This window comes from Nicotiana tabacum, chromosome 9 (assembly GCF_000715075.1).
Source record: "Nicotiana tabacum cultivar K326 chromosome 9, ASM71507v2, whole genome shotgun sequence".
Lineage (NCBI taxonomy): Eukaryota > Viridiplantae > Streptophyta > Magnoliopsida > Solanales > Solanaceae > Nicotiana > Nicotiana tabacum.
The window spans coordinates 90,447,412-90,462,566 of NC_134088.1; the positions used below are offsets into that span (position 1 = coordinate 90,447,412).

The following is a 15,155-nucleotide window of genomic DNA, read 5'->3' on the forward strand; positions in this document are numbered from 1 at the left end:
CGAAAAATGCACCGCCTCTGCAGTTTTGCCCAGGGTGCCTAGCCTCCGCTTTTGTGATCTCCTATCCGCTTCTACGGACTCGTTTCTGTGGACTCGCTTCTACGAGAAGCAATCCGCTTTTGCTGCTCCAGCGCACCTGCGGCCTCCTTGTCTGCATCTGCGGTCTCGTAGATGCGGAATTTTTCTCACATTTGTGACCTCTGCCCACACTACTCCATCCCTCTTCTGCGATCAACGTGCAGCTTCTGCGGGCTCGCACATGCAGTTAATCTTGGGCAGGTGCGATTACGCTAGAGCTGGTGCCTTCAGCCATTCTCACAAGTCCAAATTTGATCCGTGAACCGTCCGGAATCCACCCGAGGCTCTCAGGACCTCAACCAAACTTACCAACAAGTCTTAAAACATCATACGGACTTAGTCGAGCCTTTATATCACATCAAATAACTTTAAAAATACGAATTGCACAACGATTCAAGCCTATTGAACTTTAAAACTTCAAACTTCTACATCCGACGCCAAAACCTATCAAATCAAGTCCATTTGACCTCAAATTTTACACATAAGTCATAATTGACATTACCGACCTACTCCAACTTCCGAAATCGGAATCCAACTCCGATATTAAAAATTTCACTCCTGGTTAAACTTTTCAAAAATCATCCAATTTCTCAACTTTCGCTAATTGACGCTAAAATGACCTACAGACCTCCAATTCAACATCTGAACATGCTCCTAAGGTCAAAACTCACCCTATGGAGCTATTAGAATCGTCAAAACTTCATTCCAGAGTCGTCTTCACACAGTTCGAACTACAGTCGATTCCTACGACTTAAACTTCTATTTTTAGGGACTATGTATCCCATTTCACTCCGAAACCAAAAACAAATCCTCTCGGAAAGTTACGTAACCACAAAATAAAATAGAGGGAGCAATAAATAGGGGTTTGAAGCTACTACTCTCAAAATGACATGCTGGGTCGTTACAAAAACCCTCCAATTACTCCACCATCACAGAGTCTAAATCTTTAGACTCCTCAATAGCACACACCACAAAATCAAATTTAGGTGTTAAAGTGCGAAGGATTTTTTCTACCACATGGACATCTTCTATGTCCTCCTCGTATCTTCTTAATTGATTCACAATAGCCTTCACTTTTGAACAATAATCCGAAATGCATTCGGATTTCTTTATTTTTAAAACTTCAAAATCTGCCCTTAAAGTTTGAAGTTTTACCTTCCTCACCTTGTCAAATCCTTGGAGAGAATTTTGTAAAATCTCTCAAACTTCCTTTGAGGTGGTAGCATCAGCCATTTTCTCAAATATGGCATCATTTAAACATTGGTGGATGAGTGTGAGGGCTTGTTGATCATTCTTCCATGTCTTTTCCAAGACATCTTTCTCATTTTGAGGTAGAGCTTGCTCATTATCTAATATTTCATACCCTCTGTCTACGATATCCCACACATCCTGGGAGTCAAGAATGACTTTCATACGTAGACACAATTTCTCATAATTATCTTTTGTGAGACGAGAGTACTAAAAAGACTGCGGACCATTATTCGCCATGGCTCTGATACCACGTTGTTAGAAAAAATAATATCCCGTCCATGAATAATATCCATGGTAAATAACAATAACACAAGAGAGTAACAACGACACCAAATCTTTTAACGGGATAAAATACAATACCCGAGCGGAATAATATAATACTACTATAATATTATAACTTGGTAGTGTCAAGAGACTACTACAACATCAAAAGAAATAACACTCTTTATTTTAAACACCATACTATGATATTATTCATATTCTCTATTTATCTCACAGACTATAATCTGTAGATTACTTTCTCTACACTCTATTGCGTTCACTCTTATTTTTGGTGTACTTCAAAAGAGAAATAGAACCTGCTATTTATAGAAAAACTTTGCCAACCATTAGACCAAAATGAATGCTCGATTCCTTTGTAACTCGCAAAGCAAATTGCCACCGTCTAAAATTGGTTTTGGTTTCAGTAACTTGTTGCAACTTGCAACTTGAAATTTTCTTTGTTTCTCCCGTTATTATAACAAGTTATTATTGCAACTTATTCCAATCTTTTCCTTTCTGTTTTTAATTTCTTTTTATTTGATCAGGTTCCACATCCACTGCTGAAGAGAAGGCTTTGCAGCAATAGGAGTGTTCAAAATCGAACCGAAACCGAAACCAAAAATCGAACCAAAATCGAAGCTTAATGGCTTATTGGTATCGGGTTAACGGTTTAACGGACGGGGAATGGATTGAAATTTTTTTATTCAATTTTCTTAACGGATAATCTGTTAACCCGTTAAGAATATATATATATATATATATATATATATATATATATATATATATATAAAATAATCAAAAATCCTTCTTTTACTATTAGACATTTAGAAACCCTAACGCCTAAATTTCAACCAGCAGCCAGCAGCACTCTATCTCGTCGACTTCTAGTACTCTATCTCGTCGACTCGCTGTCTCCCTCTAGTAGTCTCGTCGACTCGCGGTCTCCCTCTCGCCGACTCGCCTCTCTATCTCGCCGTCTCGCCTCTCCCTCTCGCCATAGCCAGAGCAGCAGTTGGTAAGTTTCTTTTCTTGTTGATGTCTTTAAAATCAAAGAGCATCTCAATTCTCAAAGTATTCAGATGCTTGCTTCAGTATACATAAACATGAACTCATCTGTTTTGAAACATAAGCACAAGTTTTGTGAAGAATCAGAAACTTCTCACATTCAAAGCATACAAAATTTAGGATGTTTGACTCTGTTCTTAGTATACAAAATTTAAAAGCAACAGTAATCAGCAGGATATTTTAAAGTTCACAAAACTCATCTGTTTTGAGATCGATTTTGACAGTACCTGTATAAATATCTGTTAAGCAACTTGTTATTCTCATTCCTTTTCTTTTCTTGTTGCAGTGAATCATAACATGGCTGAAAATATACAAAGTGATAAGGTGATGGGTGAAAGTGGGGCTTCTAATTCAAATACAATAAGTCAAGCTCAAACAATAGAGTCAAATATAATCAAAAAAAAGAAAAAAAAGGGTTTGTTGTGTGGGATCATTTTACAGAAAGTATTACTTATGAAGGGAGTACAAAAGCAAAATGTGACTATTGCTTTATTGAGTATTGTTTTAAGACCAAAGACGGTACGTCGACACTTCTTACTCATATGAATAAGTATCCTAAATGCCCTTCTATTGTTGATAAAAAAAAAACAATCAAATTTAGGCCTTCAATCTATTCCGGGGGGTAGTTAGGGTGACGTAACTATTGTTACTTGAAAATTTGATCAAGAAAAGTGTAGGAAAGCGTTAGGTTATATGGTAATAGTTGATGAGCTTCCTTTTAGCTTTGTTGAGAAAGAAGGTTTTAGAGACTTTATGAAAGTGGCGCAACCTTATTTTCGGATCCCTTCCCGTAGTACTGTAACTAGGGATTGTTTTGATCTTTTTAATGAAGAAAAGCAAAAGTTGAAGAGGTCTTTTATAGAAACAAAATAAAGAGTATGTATTACCATTGATACCTGGACTTCTATACAAAGAATCGATTACTTGTGTATCACTGCCCATTGGATTGATAGTGAATGGAATATGCATAAGAGAATAATTAATTTTCGTCCTATTGTTAGTCATAAAGGCAAAGATATGGCAAATGGTATTGGTAGGTGCTTACGTGAGTGAGGGATAAATAAGATCTTCATTGTCACAGTTGATAATGCAAGCTCAAATGATGTGACAGTAAAAGAGTTGTCTAAGCAATTGACAAAAATGGGAACTAATTTGATGAATGGTACTCACCTTCACGTGAGATATATGGATCACATCATGAATCTTATGGTCCAGGATGGTTTAAAAGAATCTTCAGTGTCTATTAAACGTGTTAGGCATGCAGTGAGATATGTTAGGCAGTCTCCTGTGAGGTTGAAGAGGTTTCAAGAATGTTTTGATGATGAACAACTCAATTGTAAAAACACTTTATGCTTGGATGTTCCAACTAGGTGGAATTCAACCCACTTGATGTTGCGTAGGGCTGTTGAATTTGAAAGTGCATTTTCACATTATGCTTCTAGTGAATTGGCTTGAGACATTATCTTGAGCATTCTTATATTGAAGTTGGAATTCCTACAGGTGAACTTTTGAGTAGTGATTGGGAGAATGTAAAAAGAATTACAAAGTTTCTTGAAATTTTCTATCTTCTTACTTTGAAAATATCTGGATCACGTTATGTTACATCGAATATTCATTTTCTTGAAATTTGCGCAGTTGTTGTTTATTTGAAGCAATTGATAGCAAATGAAGATACCGTTTTAAGTGAAATGGAAAAGAAGATGAAAAAAAAGTTTGATAAGTATTGGGGTGATCCAGGGAAAATGAACAAGATAATTTTTATCTCATGTATTTTGGATCCACGCTACAAGATCTAATCAGTTGGCTATGTACTTGTAAAGATGTTTGGTGTAGATCCGGGGGCAACTATACAAGCAGAAGTGACGAAGTACATGACTTCATTATTTAATGAGTATGTAAAGTCCAACTCAAAAGGTGTCGTGCTTGCTTCATCTTCAGATTGTTCTTCATTGGACACTTCGACTTTCGAGCTTTCTGGTAGTCAAGCAAGCACCCAAAATATAGGACTTTTAGAATCACTCATGCAAGATATAAAAAAATATAAAAGTAGGAGTGGAGGTGTTGATACTAGAGCAGAGTTAGCTAAATATTTAGGTGAAGAAACTAAAGAATTTGATGTTCTTCTTTAGTAGAAATTGAACTCAGCTAGATTTTCTATTCTTGCGCAGATGGCTCGTGATGTATTAGATGTTCCGGTTATAAGTGTGGCATCCGAATGTGCGTTTAGTACGGGAGGACGTCTTCTTGATTCATTTAGGAGCTCATTAACTCCTAAATTGGTGCAAGCTCTAGTGTGTCTTCAAGATTGGCTTCGAAATAAAAATTTAAAATAACCTGTTAGTGTTGAGGAAGATCTTGATAAAATTGAGGAGCTTGAATAAGGTAATAATATTGTTACTATATTTGTTGTATATAAGTATTGTTGATATGCTTATATTTATCGCACGACTCATTATTTTAATTTTTTTCTTCAGATTTAGCCAGCAATGGAAAAGACCCTTCCGTAATTGACGTGTAGTGTTAATATATCTAGTAAAAATTCAAATTTAACCCATCAAGGCTTCAAGTATTGAATTTGTTCTTGCAACTGCTATGATTAGTCAGCATCAATAGTTATTAGTAGACATCCTATCTTCTATTATCATTAATAAGTAGTTGATAGTTTCCTTATGATAAAGAGAACTTAAGTTATACTGTTGTACTTAATAAGCAGAAATGCTTCACCAAGCTAATGGTTGTGAAAACTGTGAATTTTGTATCTCGCCATCCCTTGATTTGGAAATTATAAATTAATTTGGCTGCTTTTTCCTTTTTTATCATCTTCGGTTATGGTGATTAGAATTTAGAAACATATGATGAGAGGAAAGAATATTTTGTTTTTCAGTAGATAAGTTAGGAAGGGAAGATATACTGGTTTGCTAACCGTGAGGTAAAGTAGCCTATTCCAAAGGAGTAGTCATTAATCAATAGGTTTCTAATTGCATGTATTTCCTTTTTAGAACCTACTAATCAGAGTTGAATACAGATAGTTTTGATGTCATATATTATACCAAGTGTTCTCTTCTATTTCTTCTGATAGTTATAAGATGTTAATAGGCTCATCCCCAGAGATGATTCTACTGGAAAATACGCTGCAAAAAAAATATTGAGTACTTAATGATCTATTCGGAAAGAATATGTGTGAGAAAAATCATCTAAATATTAAACAAGAATCAAGACAGTAGTATTTATCACAGTCTCTATTACGTTGCCTAATGCTGAAATTTGGTGTATGCATATTTTTTATAGGGATCTACTCACTTATGGATTAAGCTGTTGTTTGAACTTTGAAGCTGTAGAAATTCAAGCATTGTTAGGCGTTAGCTGTAGGCCAAACATTTCTTCGTAGTCTTCTCACTTATGGATTAATCATTTTGAAATCTGTATTCTAGACTCACTTTGAATATAGACTGAAATTTTATCATTTCAGAATTAATCATGGAGCATTGACTTTTTCTTTGCAGTTGTCGGCGGTGGAAAGACATGTATTCTGGACTCATCTGTAATGTAGTCTTCTTTGGGATGTAATGGACTCATCTATTGTATTCTATAGACTGGAATGTAGTCTGCTGAGCATAAGAATTGTATTTTGAGTCACAGCGGTCATAAAACAATTAATGCACGCAATATAGATTGAATTAGGCCGATAAACCGCCCGATAAGAGCTAAACCGATACCAATCCGCCCGATATCTTTTCGGGTGGCTAGCGGATTAATACATTTAAAAGCCGATAACCGATAAGTCAAACCGTTAAGAGTAAATAACCGCCCAATCCGCCCGATAAGCAGCCCTACGCAGCAACATGTCCACCTCTTTTGTATTTGGCCTATTTTGGTGGTGGTTCAACTCGTTGGCTGATTTACGCAAATGACCCCCACTTTTAAGAGTCAGTTTGGATTGGCTTAAAAAAAGTGACTTTTAAGCACAAGTGCTTAAAAGCAACTTTTAAGTGCTGGAACTTGTTTTATAAATAAGCAGTTACTTGTTTGGATAAAAGTGCTAAAGCTTACAAAAAGTTGTTGAAGTGTTTGGTAAACAGGTGCTGGTAAGCACTTTTTTCTATTAAAAAGATAAAAATATCCTTAAAGTCGTTAACATTATAAAGGAGCTGATTACTATAATATATTTAATTATGAATTAATGCAAATAAAAAATAATTTATATTTTAATTTAATTTCAATTTAATTTATTACTTTAAATAATTTTTATAAATATAATTCTTGAATGCTCATTTATCACCACTTTCAATCAAGTAAACTTCCATAAAAGTCTCAACCTATTTAAAATACCAAATTATTTTTGTTGAATTCCTCTTTCCCTTTTTGTCCATTTACTCTTGACAAATACATAGAAGAAATTTCTCTCTTAATAAAAATATTTCAATAAATTTAACAAATGTCTACTAAAAGCTATAGATTTCGGGCATGCTAATATTATGCGTCATGTTTGTTCTTTTGTCCTAAGAGATTTAGGAAACACCGTACGCATTTAAAATCGGCATTGAGTAAATACAATTGGGTTTAATGAATGAAAAAAGCAGTTATGGGTCCTTGATTCTAATACGATAATTAGCAACAATAATGGGTCCTTATTTTTAATATGTTTTTTTGCTAACTAGTAACTCATATAGAAGGTAGGCTGTTCAACGTCATGTTTTGAGTCAGAAACAATGAGGATTGATTTCCACTTAAATGCTCGAGGAAAAGTGCAGAAAAATGGAGATGAAGCAGAGAGGAAGAGGAAATAAGAGGAATGGTTGTCTTCAGAAGTGAAGGAAATAGAAGTAAAATGTTTTAGGGTTTCTTTGACCGAGGATAATTTTATAAAAACTTATAATGGACAAGAAAGTAATTTTATTGGTCAAACTAAAATGGCTTTTAAGCCAAAATAGGAAAAGTGGGGGTGAACCAACTTCACTTTTTAGCTTTTTTGAAGCTGCTTTTTCTTTTTTGCCAAACACTTCAAAAAATAAAAAAGTGCTTAAAAGCTAGTTTGACCAGCTTTTAACCCCATACAAACACCCTCTAAATCTTGTTCCTACTTTAGAAAAGTTTGTGCAAATATAGTCATTGAAAAATTATTCCGACAACATTAGATTCAAGTCTAATATTTGCTAATTTTCAGTTAGCTTAACCTTAAATACATCATTTAGATTGTGGTCTAACAATTGCAACAACTTGAAAAAACTAAGATCTTGGTCTAATATTTACTCATAAAATAATCTTTAGATCATGGTCTGAGTTGCAAGAAAAATAAAAAATGATCATTTACTAACAACTGATACAAAAAGGGATAATTGGAGAAGTTTTCACCAACTCGTTAAGTTGCAGCCCAACCAGTTAGTTGTACGCCCGAACCTAATCGTCCTTGTCCAGATTCATATCCAAATTTTTGTACTAACAGTTACAGATCGAATTTAAATTCTAATCAGCAACTCAACTTGTCTCATGGCTTACCAAAAATAGAAGTAACTAAAAGTTGATCAAATAGATAAAGAAATGAAACACTTAAATATCATTCGAAGGGTGAAACGACAGATGTTGTAGCACTAGCAATACGACACCAAACATTTATCGTCTAAACTAGTCAGATTAGTCTTTCATACATTGTCTAATGCATCCATTTTCACTCCCCTTTTCCTATTTTTGGCAAGAAATAGAATCATTTATGACTAATTCATTTGAGAATAATAGGCACGATACTATACAAAACATTGCATTGATTGATTTAGCAGCTGTAACGAGAAAAACGATGCCATTTTGAGAAGAATGCAGCGCCGCAGAAGCTGCAGTCATACGTCTAGAAAGAGGAATAGTGGCCCTTTTACCAGAAATGGCAAAGTTATGAAACGAGTCAATTTTAGAGAATAAAGCAAAAAAGATTGAGGAATTGAGAATGAAAGTGAGGATCAAGAATATAGGGAAAGCTTTACTTTGCTGAGAATTACTACCACTTTTGTAATTGTGGCTTTCCTAAAAACTAAAGACGTGGCATCACAGGGGAGAATTGTTAATTCTATACTAGAAAGAGAAAATGGATAGACCCCATCTGCTATTTCTGCTACTGGTGTTGGTTAGCACTCGAGAAAGCATCAACACGTCTTAATGCTGTTTGCTGCCACTGATTCTCCTTTCTTTAGATTCCTTCCTCTTAGAACGACATATGGCACATTTTTACTCTATTGGTTCTATTTTATGTAGTAATATTTTTTTATTAATCCTTTAAAAAAAAAAGACATATTTATATATTTAAAAATAATTTAATTTTAAATTTTTTTACTTATCCCAATGACCAGAGCTGACCTACCTTTTGGATAGGGGTCACCGGTCCCTGTAATTTCGGAAAAAATATATATGTATATATATATGTATCTTAAATAACACACATACATATATATATTTGTTGATATTTTAAAATTCAAAACTTAGGCAGTTGCATTGGTCGATTTTTGGGAGGAGGGCACAACTTGAATTGTTGGCATTAATCACCGTAAGTTCTTTTTTTCTGAAGAAGAAAGTTTTTCTTTCTTTTTTTATCGTTTTGGTATAGAATCTTGGATACAATAACAGTATATTGTCTACAATTTTAGCATCAGTCTAAGTAGGCAAAATTCTTGATTATTTGAATTTATTAATATATATATATATATATATATATATATATATATATATATATATATATATATATACCGTAATTTGTTCCATCTACCAAACTTCGCGGCGCAATCATATAATTTATCCTTAGCATGAACAGGGTAAATAGCTGTCTAAACTAAACCTTTTGTTACATTTTATAGTTTAGTTTGTTTAATTATTACAGATTCTTTTTCATGCTAAAACACGGCTACCGAATTAACAAAATAAGAAGTGATGTCAATTCAAGCACACTAATTAAACAGTTACGAATTATGTTTCATGTTTCATTAGAGTAGGCAGAATATACAAGGACATGCTTTACAACCACTATAATAGTTGTTAGGATCGGGAACCCAGGTAGTGTTGAATATAGCCAAACAACGGTATAATGACAATGAAAATTGATAACAATGACAATTAAAGTAGATAAAGAAGATACAAATTTAACGTGGTTCGGTCAAAGTGACACACGTCCACAAGCGGAGAGGAGCAATTTACTATAACATAAAAGTACAAAAGAGAGTACAAAATTAGAGTAAACACTCTAATTAATCCCAAATACCCTAAGAGAATAACCTCACAAGATCACTCCAAAGAAAGGGTTCACACAAGTGCTTTCCAACACTTACTCTCATACAAAACACTCTTAATAAAGTAGGAAAAGAAGAAACAAAAATTGAAGACAGGTCTTGTTGGTATATTTTCAAATGAGTAGAAAGTCTCATTATATAGGAAAACAAGATAGAAATGCTTGACCAACAATTGGTCACATCCTCTCAAAATACAAGGTCATTTATTTGGCCAACAAGGCCTTAAATAAAAGGCTCAAAATGTGCCAACAAGGCCGGCAAATTAAAAAAACCCTAAAAATAAGGTATCTTTTACGGCAGTAAATGGGGCCAAGAGTTTGTAGAAGATGCCTTGTTATTACCAAATCTAACAAAAGCATCCTTGCTGAGGGAACATAAAAGTTGTACTTTTGCTTCCACAAAAGATGCATTTTCCATTCCTTATTTGTACCTCTAAAGCTGAATTCCATTTGTCTAAAAATATTGTTTTCAAATTCAAAAGGCTGTATTCCTCATTCTAATAACCAATGGACCCAAAGGCATTAGAAGTCTCATGCATTATTTAAGGTAGTAAAATATACAAATAAAATACTAAGATATGACCGAATGTAGGCTCCAAAAATTCGAATATGTCAAAGTAGTAAGTTTCATAAATAAGTAACAAAAAGAAAAAAGATAGTAATTTTATCAACACTCTCCACATATTTCCAGTGCTATTAGTTCACATTTTTAATAAACAAAATCATATGTCAGATATTTCACGGGTTTAAGTTAAACTAAAACTATCCCTTTCGTTCCTTTTTATGTGTTACTATTACTATTTAGAGAGTTAAAGAAATTTTTTAAAATATTTTGATTTATAAACTATCACTACTTATAGTACTTCTTGTTAGCTTCAAACTCTTTAACTATTCTCATATATGAATTTATATAGAAAGATTAAGTACTTTAACGTTCGTACTTGGAATCTTTTCTCATAAAATGAAATGTACAGTGGGATTAATGGACTCTATAGAATGAGTTTATTAACTCTGATATAAGAGCGATGGGAAATGAACGAAGCACAGAAAAGAAATTTATGTTGCCCACTATCTACAGTCTCTAGTGGTTTGTCTTTCCGTCATGAATTTACTTCATACAAACATTCCTATTTTCCGTATTTAGGCAGCCTTTAATTTGTGTCACGTTGAATTATTCCCGAATCTTTGAACTTCACATCCAAACCCTTCTTTCTCTCTTTATCTCTCTCTTCCTCTCAAGTCCTATATATAATTTTCCCCCACAAGTAACATTCTTCAAACCAGCTCGCAGATTTTTACTTCAATAATTAGTTTACCTTCGCCAAAGAGAAGAAGCAAAAAAGGTTGAATTGTAGTGCTTGTGAAGATGACTTCTAGGGTTGTTGAACCACTTGTTGTTGCACGAGTGATAGGAGAAGTAGTAGACAGTTTCAATCCAAGTGTGAAAATGAATGTGATATACAACGGGAGCAACCAAGTTTTTAATGGTCATGAAATCATGCCTGCTGTCATTGCTGCTAAACCTCGTGTCGAGATTGGTGGCGAAGACATGCGATCTGCTTACACCCTTGTAATTTTCTTTTATTAATTCTCCTTAAAAAACGTACCTATATATGTAGTAGTACCATTGTCTTAATTACTCTCTCTAATTTTGAGATTTTCTGTTATTTTCTGAACTTTCAAGTATTTCTGATTGTTGCCTTTGTTTTTCTTTTGGAAAGATCATGACCGACCCAGATGTTCCAGGTCCTAGTGATCCTTACTTGAGGGAACACCTCCACTGGTAACTATATTATAAAGTATATGCTATCTTTGATAAAAGAGCATGTAAACAAATCTTTTGCATCAGTTATGGGTATCACATTCACGTTAATCAGCTTTCGCATTTGTTTTTGGATTTTCAGGATTGTTACAGATATTCCTGGTTCTACTGATGCCTCTTTTGGTAAGCAAATTGACTATTGGTTATGATGGTAGCTCGAAAACATAAGTAATAATGGGAAAATTTTGTTGAGTTGTGTCGTCATCACATCTAACAGTTTAGGTGGTAAGAGAGAGCACAATTACTTTTATTTAGTACTACTACTTAATTATGTCAACAACACCTTCCCTAAAGTATGTGAGCCTAAATCTTTTCATGGCCAAACACGTGGAAATTCATTTTCATATTGAAGTTATTAAAGAGAGGACACTGTTTATGTGCTTAAGTATATAAGTTTTCAAGAAATATAACGTTAAAAATTCAACTATACAGGAAGAGAGATAGTGAGCTATGAGAGTCCAAAGCCAGTGATTGGGATTCACCGATATGTGTTCCTATTGTATAAACAAAGCGGAAGGCAAACAGTGGAACCAGCAGCAACAAGAGACCATTTCAACACTCGAAGGTTTACGGCAGAGAATGGATTGGGAAGCCCAGTTGCTGCTGTCTACTTCAATGCCCAGAGAGAAACTGCTGCCAGAAGAAGATGAATTAAACCAATTACTGCATCATAATATAAACATGCAAATAATCACTTTTAGCTTAATTAGACTGTTAACGGGCTGGAAGTAGTAACTCCTTTAATAACTATTTATCTATTAAAACACGTGATTTAAATAAGTTCTGCACTTTGATACTATATATATATATAAGCTAAGGAACAGCCTGCGGAGAACTCTGGTTAAGTATATATATAGTACAACTTTGTACTTACCAGAAAAGTAGGTGAATGATTAAGCGTAGAGTGTCAATCTTCATGCATCATGCAGATTCTGAGTTTTCCCACCAATTAGGTTGCCCCTGTGTTCCATTTGTTTGTGGTATCTACTCGTACTTTACTTTGTATTAGTTGTTTGATGTATTAAATTGAAATAAAATGCATATATCAAATTCAGTATTGATGCTATAACTTATGTTTGGTTGTTATTTTAAGAGTTTAAGAGCACGTATTTTTTTAAGATCGCCTTAAGGTCCTTTATATATTGCTTATCTAGCTGACCATCTACTTATTATTCCGTTTGTTTATATATATATACTGCTTATCTAGCTGACCATCTACTTATTATTCCGTTTGTTTCTAACAATTATTGTCATTTTAATTTTAAATCTATAATAAGGGACTTCAACTGGATTTTTCATATTTAGAAGAAAATTATATTGATTACTTTATCTTACGTCGTATTGGACCATAATAAATTTATTCTCAAAAGTGTTACTATTTATTAGTATAAAGATTGATAATATCGCATATGATAAGAAAACAAATTAACTTATGGTTCTTAACACAACTATTTCAATCAAGTGAATAATGTGATTTTGGTCAATGATATGTTAATTGAAACCAATGTTTATTTAATTACAACTGAAAAAACCAATGTATGAACAAGAGAGCAGACGGGGTCATAAAAAGTAAATCAGTCGAATAGCTAGTCCTTCCTTTTTTTCTCCTTCCCCATTTTAGGTTTTAGAAGAGTTAGTTTATTTATATACAATGAAAAGCTCGTATAATCCATGGACGACGAGTGGAGTTCATAAAAGAAACCAAAGAAAGGTGTGCGACAAAGTTGTCCCCTCTCTCCATATCTCTACTTACTGGCTGGGTGCAGATAACACTGTAATAATAACAAATAATTTTTTTATATATTATTCGACCTATAAAACGATTTTATATATGATTAATCATAGATGTTGTTTGATATTTGGCCTGGGTTGTGGGTCAATGGGGCTGGCTCGACCCTTTAAAAAGAGATAAGTATTATTGCACATATAAAAATAATTAAAAAGTGAAGTAGTTAATTTTTTTCCTTACAACTAGTATTTCTCTTCTCTAAAGATAGAAGACCCAAACGATTTCTTCATCACTTCTTTGAACATACAAATTCTTTTTGTTTCTCCCTTAGACACACAAAAAATTAATCAAAATATTTAGTTCGTGGAGAGTAGAACTTTGTTTACAAGAGAAATGAAGGACACTTTGGATAACTATCTTGGTAGCAATTTAATGATTTTTGTTGCGTTAAAAAAGTACACAATTGATTAATTTTGCTTCATAGTTTAGTATTTCCTTGGTATCAGAGCATGATTTGGATTACTCCACGAGATTTGACTTGGGATAATTTTTCTTTATAATGTCTATTCTAACAGGTACATAATTTGTTGTTTCATGTCTTATGATTTATTCTTTCATATGCCGAGATCAAATTATGATCCATAATAATTTTTTAAGGTAATAAAGAGCCTCTATTATTACTACGTGTATTCTATGTTATATGACATTACAATTTAAAAATTAAATAATTTTTTCTATTACTACTTTTTGATGTATTGTTTAAATAGTAGTAATTATAAAAAATTATAAGCGATAGTCCATTTACATTTAGTTCATAATTATCTAAACTTTATTTTGAAATATGACGAAAGTCAACGTCTGAATTGAGATCAAACTTTTAAAACTTTGGCTCTCATGTTACAAGCTGGAATCAACATGGATTTGAGAAGAAGATAACTAGGGCTCGAAGTTTCATAGAAAGAGAGAACTAGCAGCTTTCTTATTTCATCTCTGTAAAATAAATATTCATCTGTGTAAAATAAAATATGGGCCACTATTTTTATATGACCCGACTCAGTCTACTGAACTAAAATAAATAAAACGTGGGCCAAACCCAAATACACTAAGTATACTAACTAGCCCACATCAGTACATTCACTAAAGTACAATTATTACACTCAACACCCCCCTTCAAGTTGGAGGGTGGTAACACACCCAACTTGCTGATATGTAGATGATGGACTGCCCCAGGTAGAGGTTTGGTGAGAACATCAGCCATTTGAGTAGAGTTGGAAGTGTGCAATAGAGAGATCAGGCCATCACCCAGCTTGGTGCGCACAAAGCGACAATCCAACTCTATATGATTGGTCCGCTCATGAAAAACAAGATTCTTAGCAATGTAGATGGCAGCCTGGTTATCACAGTGAACATGTATAGAAGAGATATTAGTAAGCCCAAAATCAGATAAGAGTCTAGAGAGCCAGGTAACCTCAGCCACAGCTTTGCTCAAGGACCTATACTCAGCTTCAGCTGAGGACAAGGATACAACAGGTTATTTCTTGGATTTCTAGCTGACCAAACTGCCACCCAATATAAGGCAAAAATCAGTCACTGATTGTCTACTATCAGGACAAGAACCCCAATCATTATCACAGTAAACTTGAAGAGAAAGATCAGAGGAGTTGTTGAAGAACAACCCAAAATCA

At 33.8% G+C, this 15,155-nt stretch overlaps 1 protein-coding gene across 1 annotated transcript; it reads left to right on the top strand.

The window, feature by feature from the left end:
- The first annotated feature begins 11,208 nt into the window (after positions 1 to 11,208).
- On the top strand, positions 11,209 to 12,796 carry LOC107823520 (CEN-like protein 1). The gene is made up of 4 exons (XM_016650217.2): positions 11,209 to 11,489; positions 11,641 to 11,702; positions 11,824 to 11,864; positions 12,174 to 12,796. Exons 1-4 carry the CDS (start codon positions 11,286 to 11,288, stop codon positions 12,389 to 12,391), a joined length of 525 nt encoding a protein of 174 aa, XP_016505703.1. The 5' UTR covers positions 11,209 to 11,285; the 3' UTR covers positions 12,392 to 12,796.
- Positions 12,797 to 15,155: the final 2,359 nt, after the last annotated feature.

Excerpts from the sequence above, each read along its gene's own strand:
- LOC107823520 (XM_016650217.2), top strand. The coding sequence starts at position 11,286 with ATGACTTCTAGGGTTGTTGAACCACTTGTTGTTGCACGAGTGATAGGA. Across the intron at positions 11,490-11,640 it reads TGCGATCTGCTTACACCCTT|ATCATGACCGACCCAGATGT; the intron begins GTAATTTTCTTT and ends TCTTTTGGAAAG. Across the intron at positions 11,703-11,823 it reads TTGAGGGAACACCTCCACTG|GATTGTTACAGATATTCCTG; the intron begins GTAACTATATTA and ends TTGGATTTTCAG.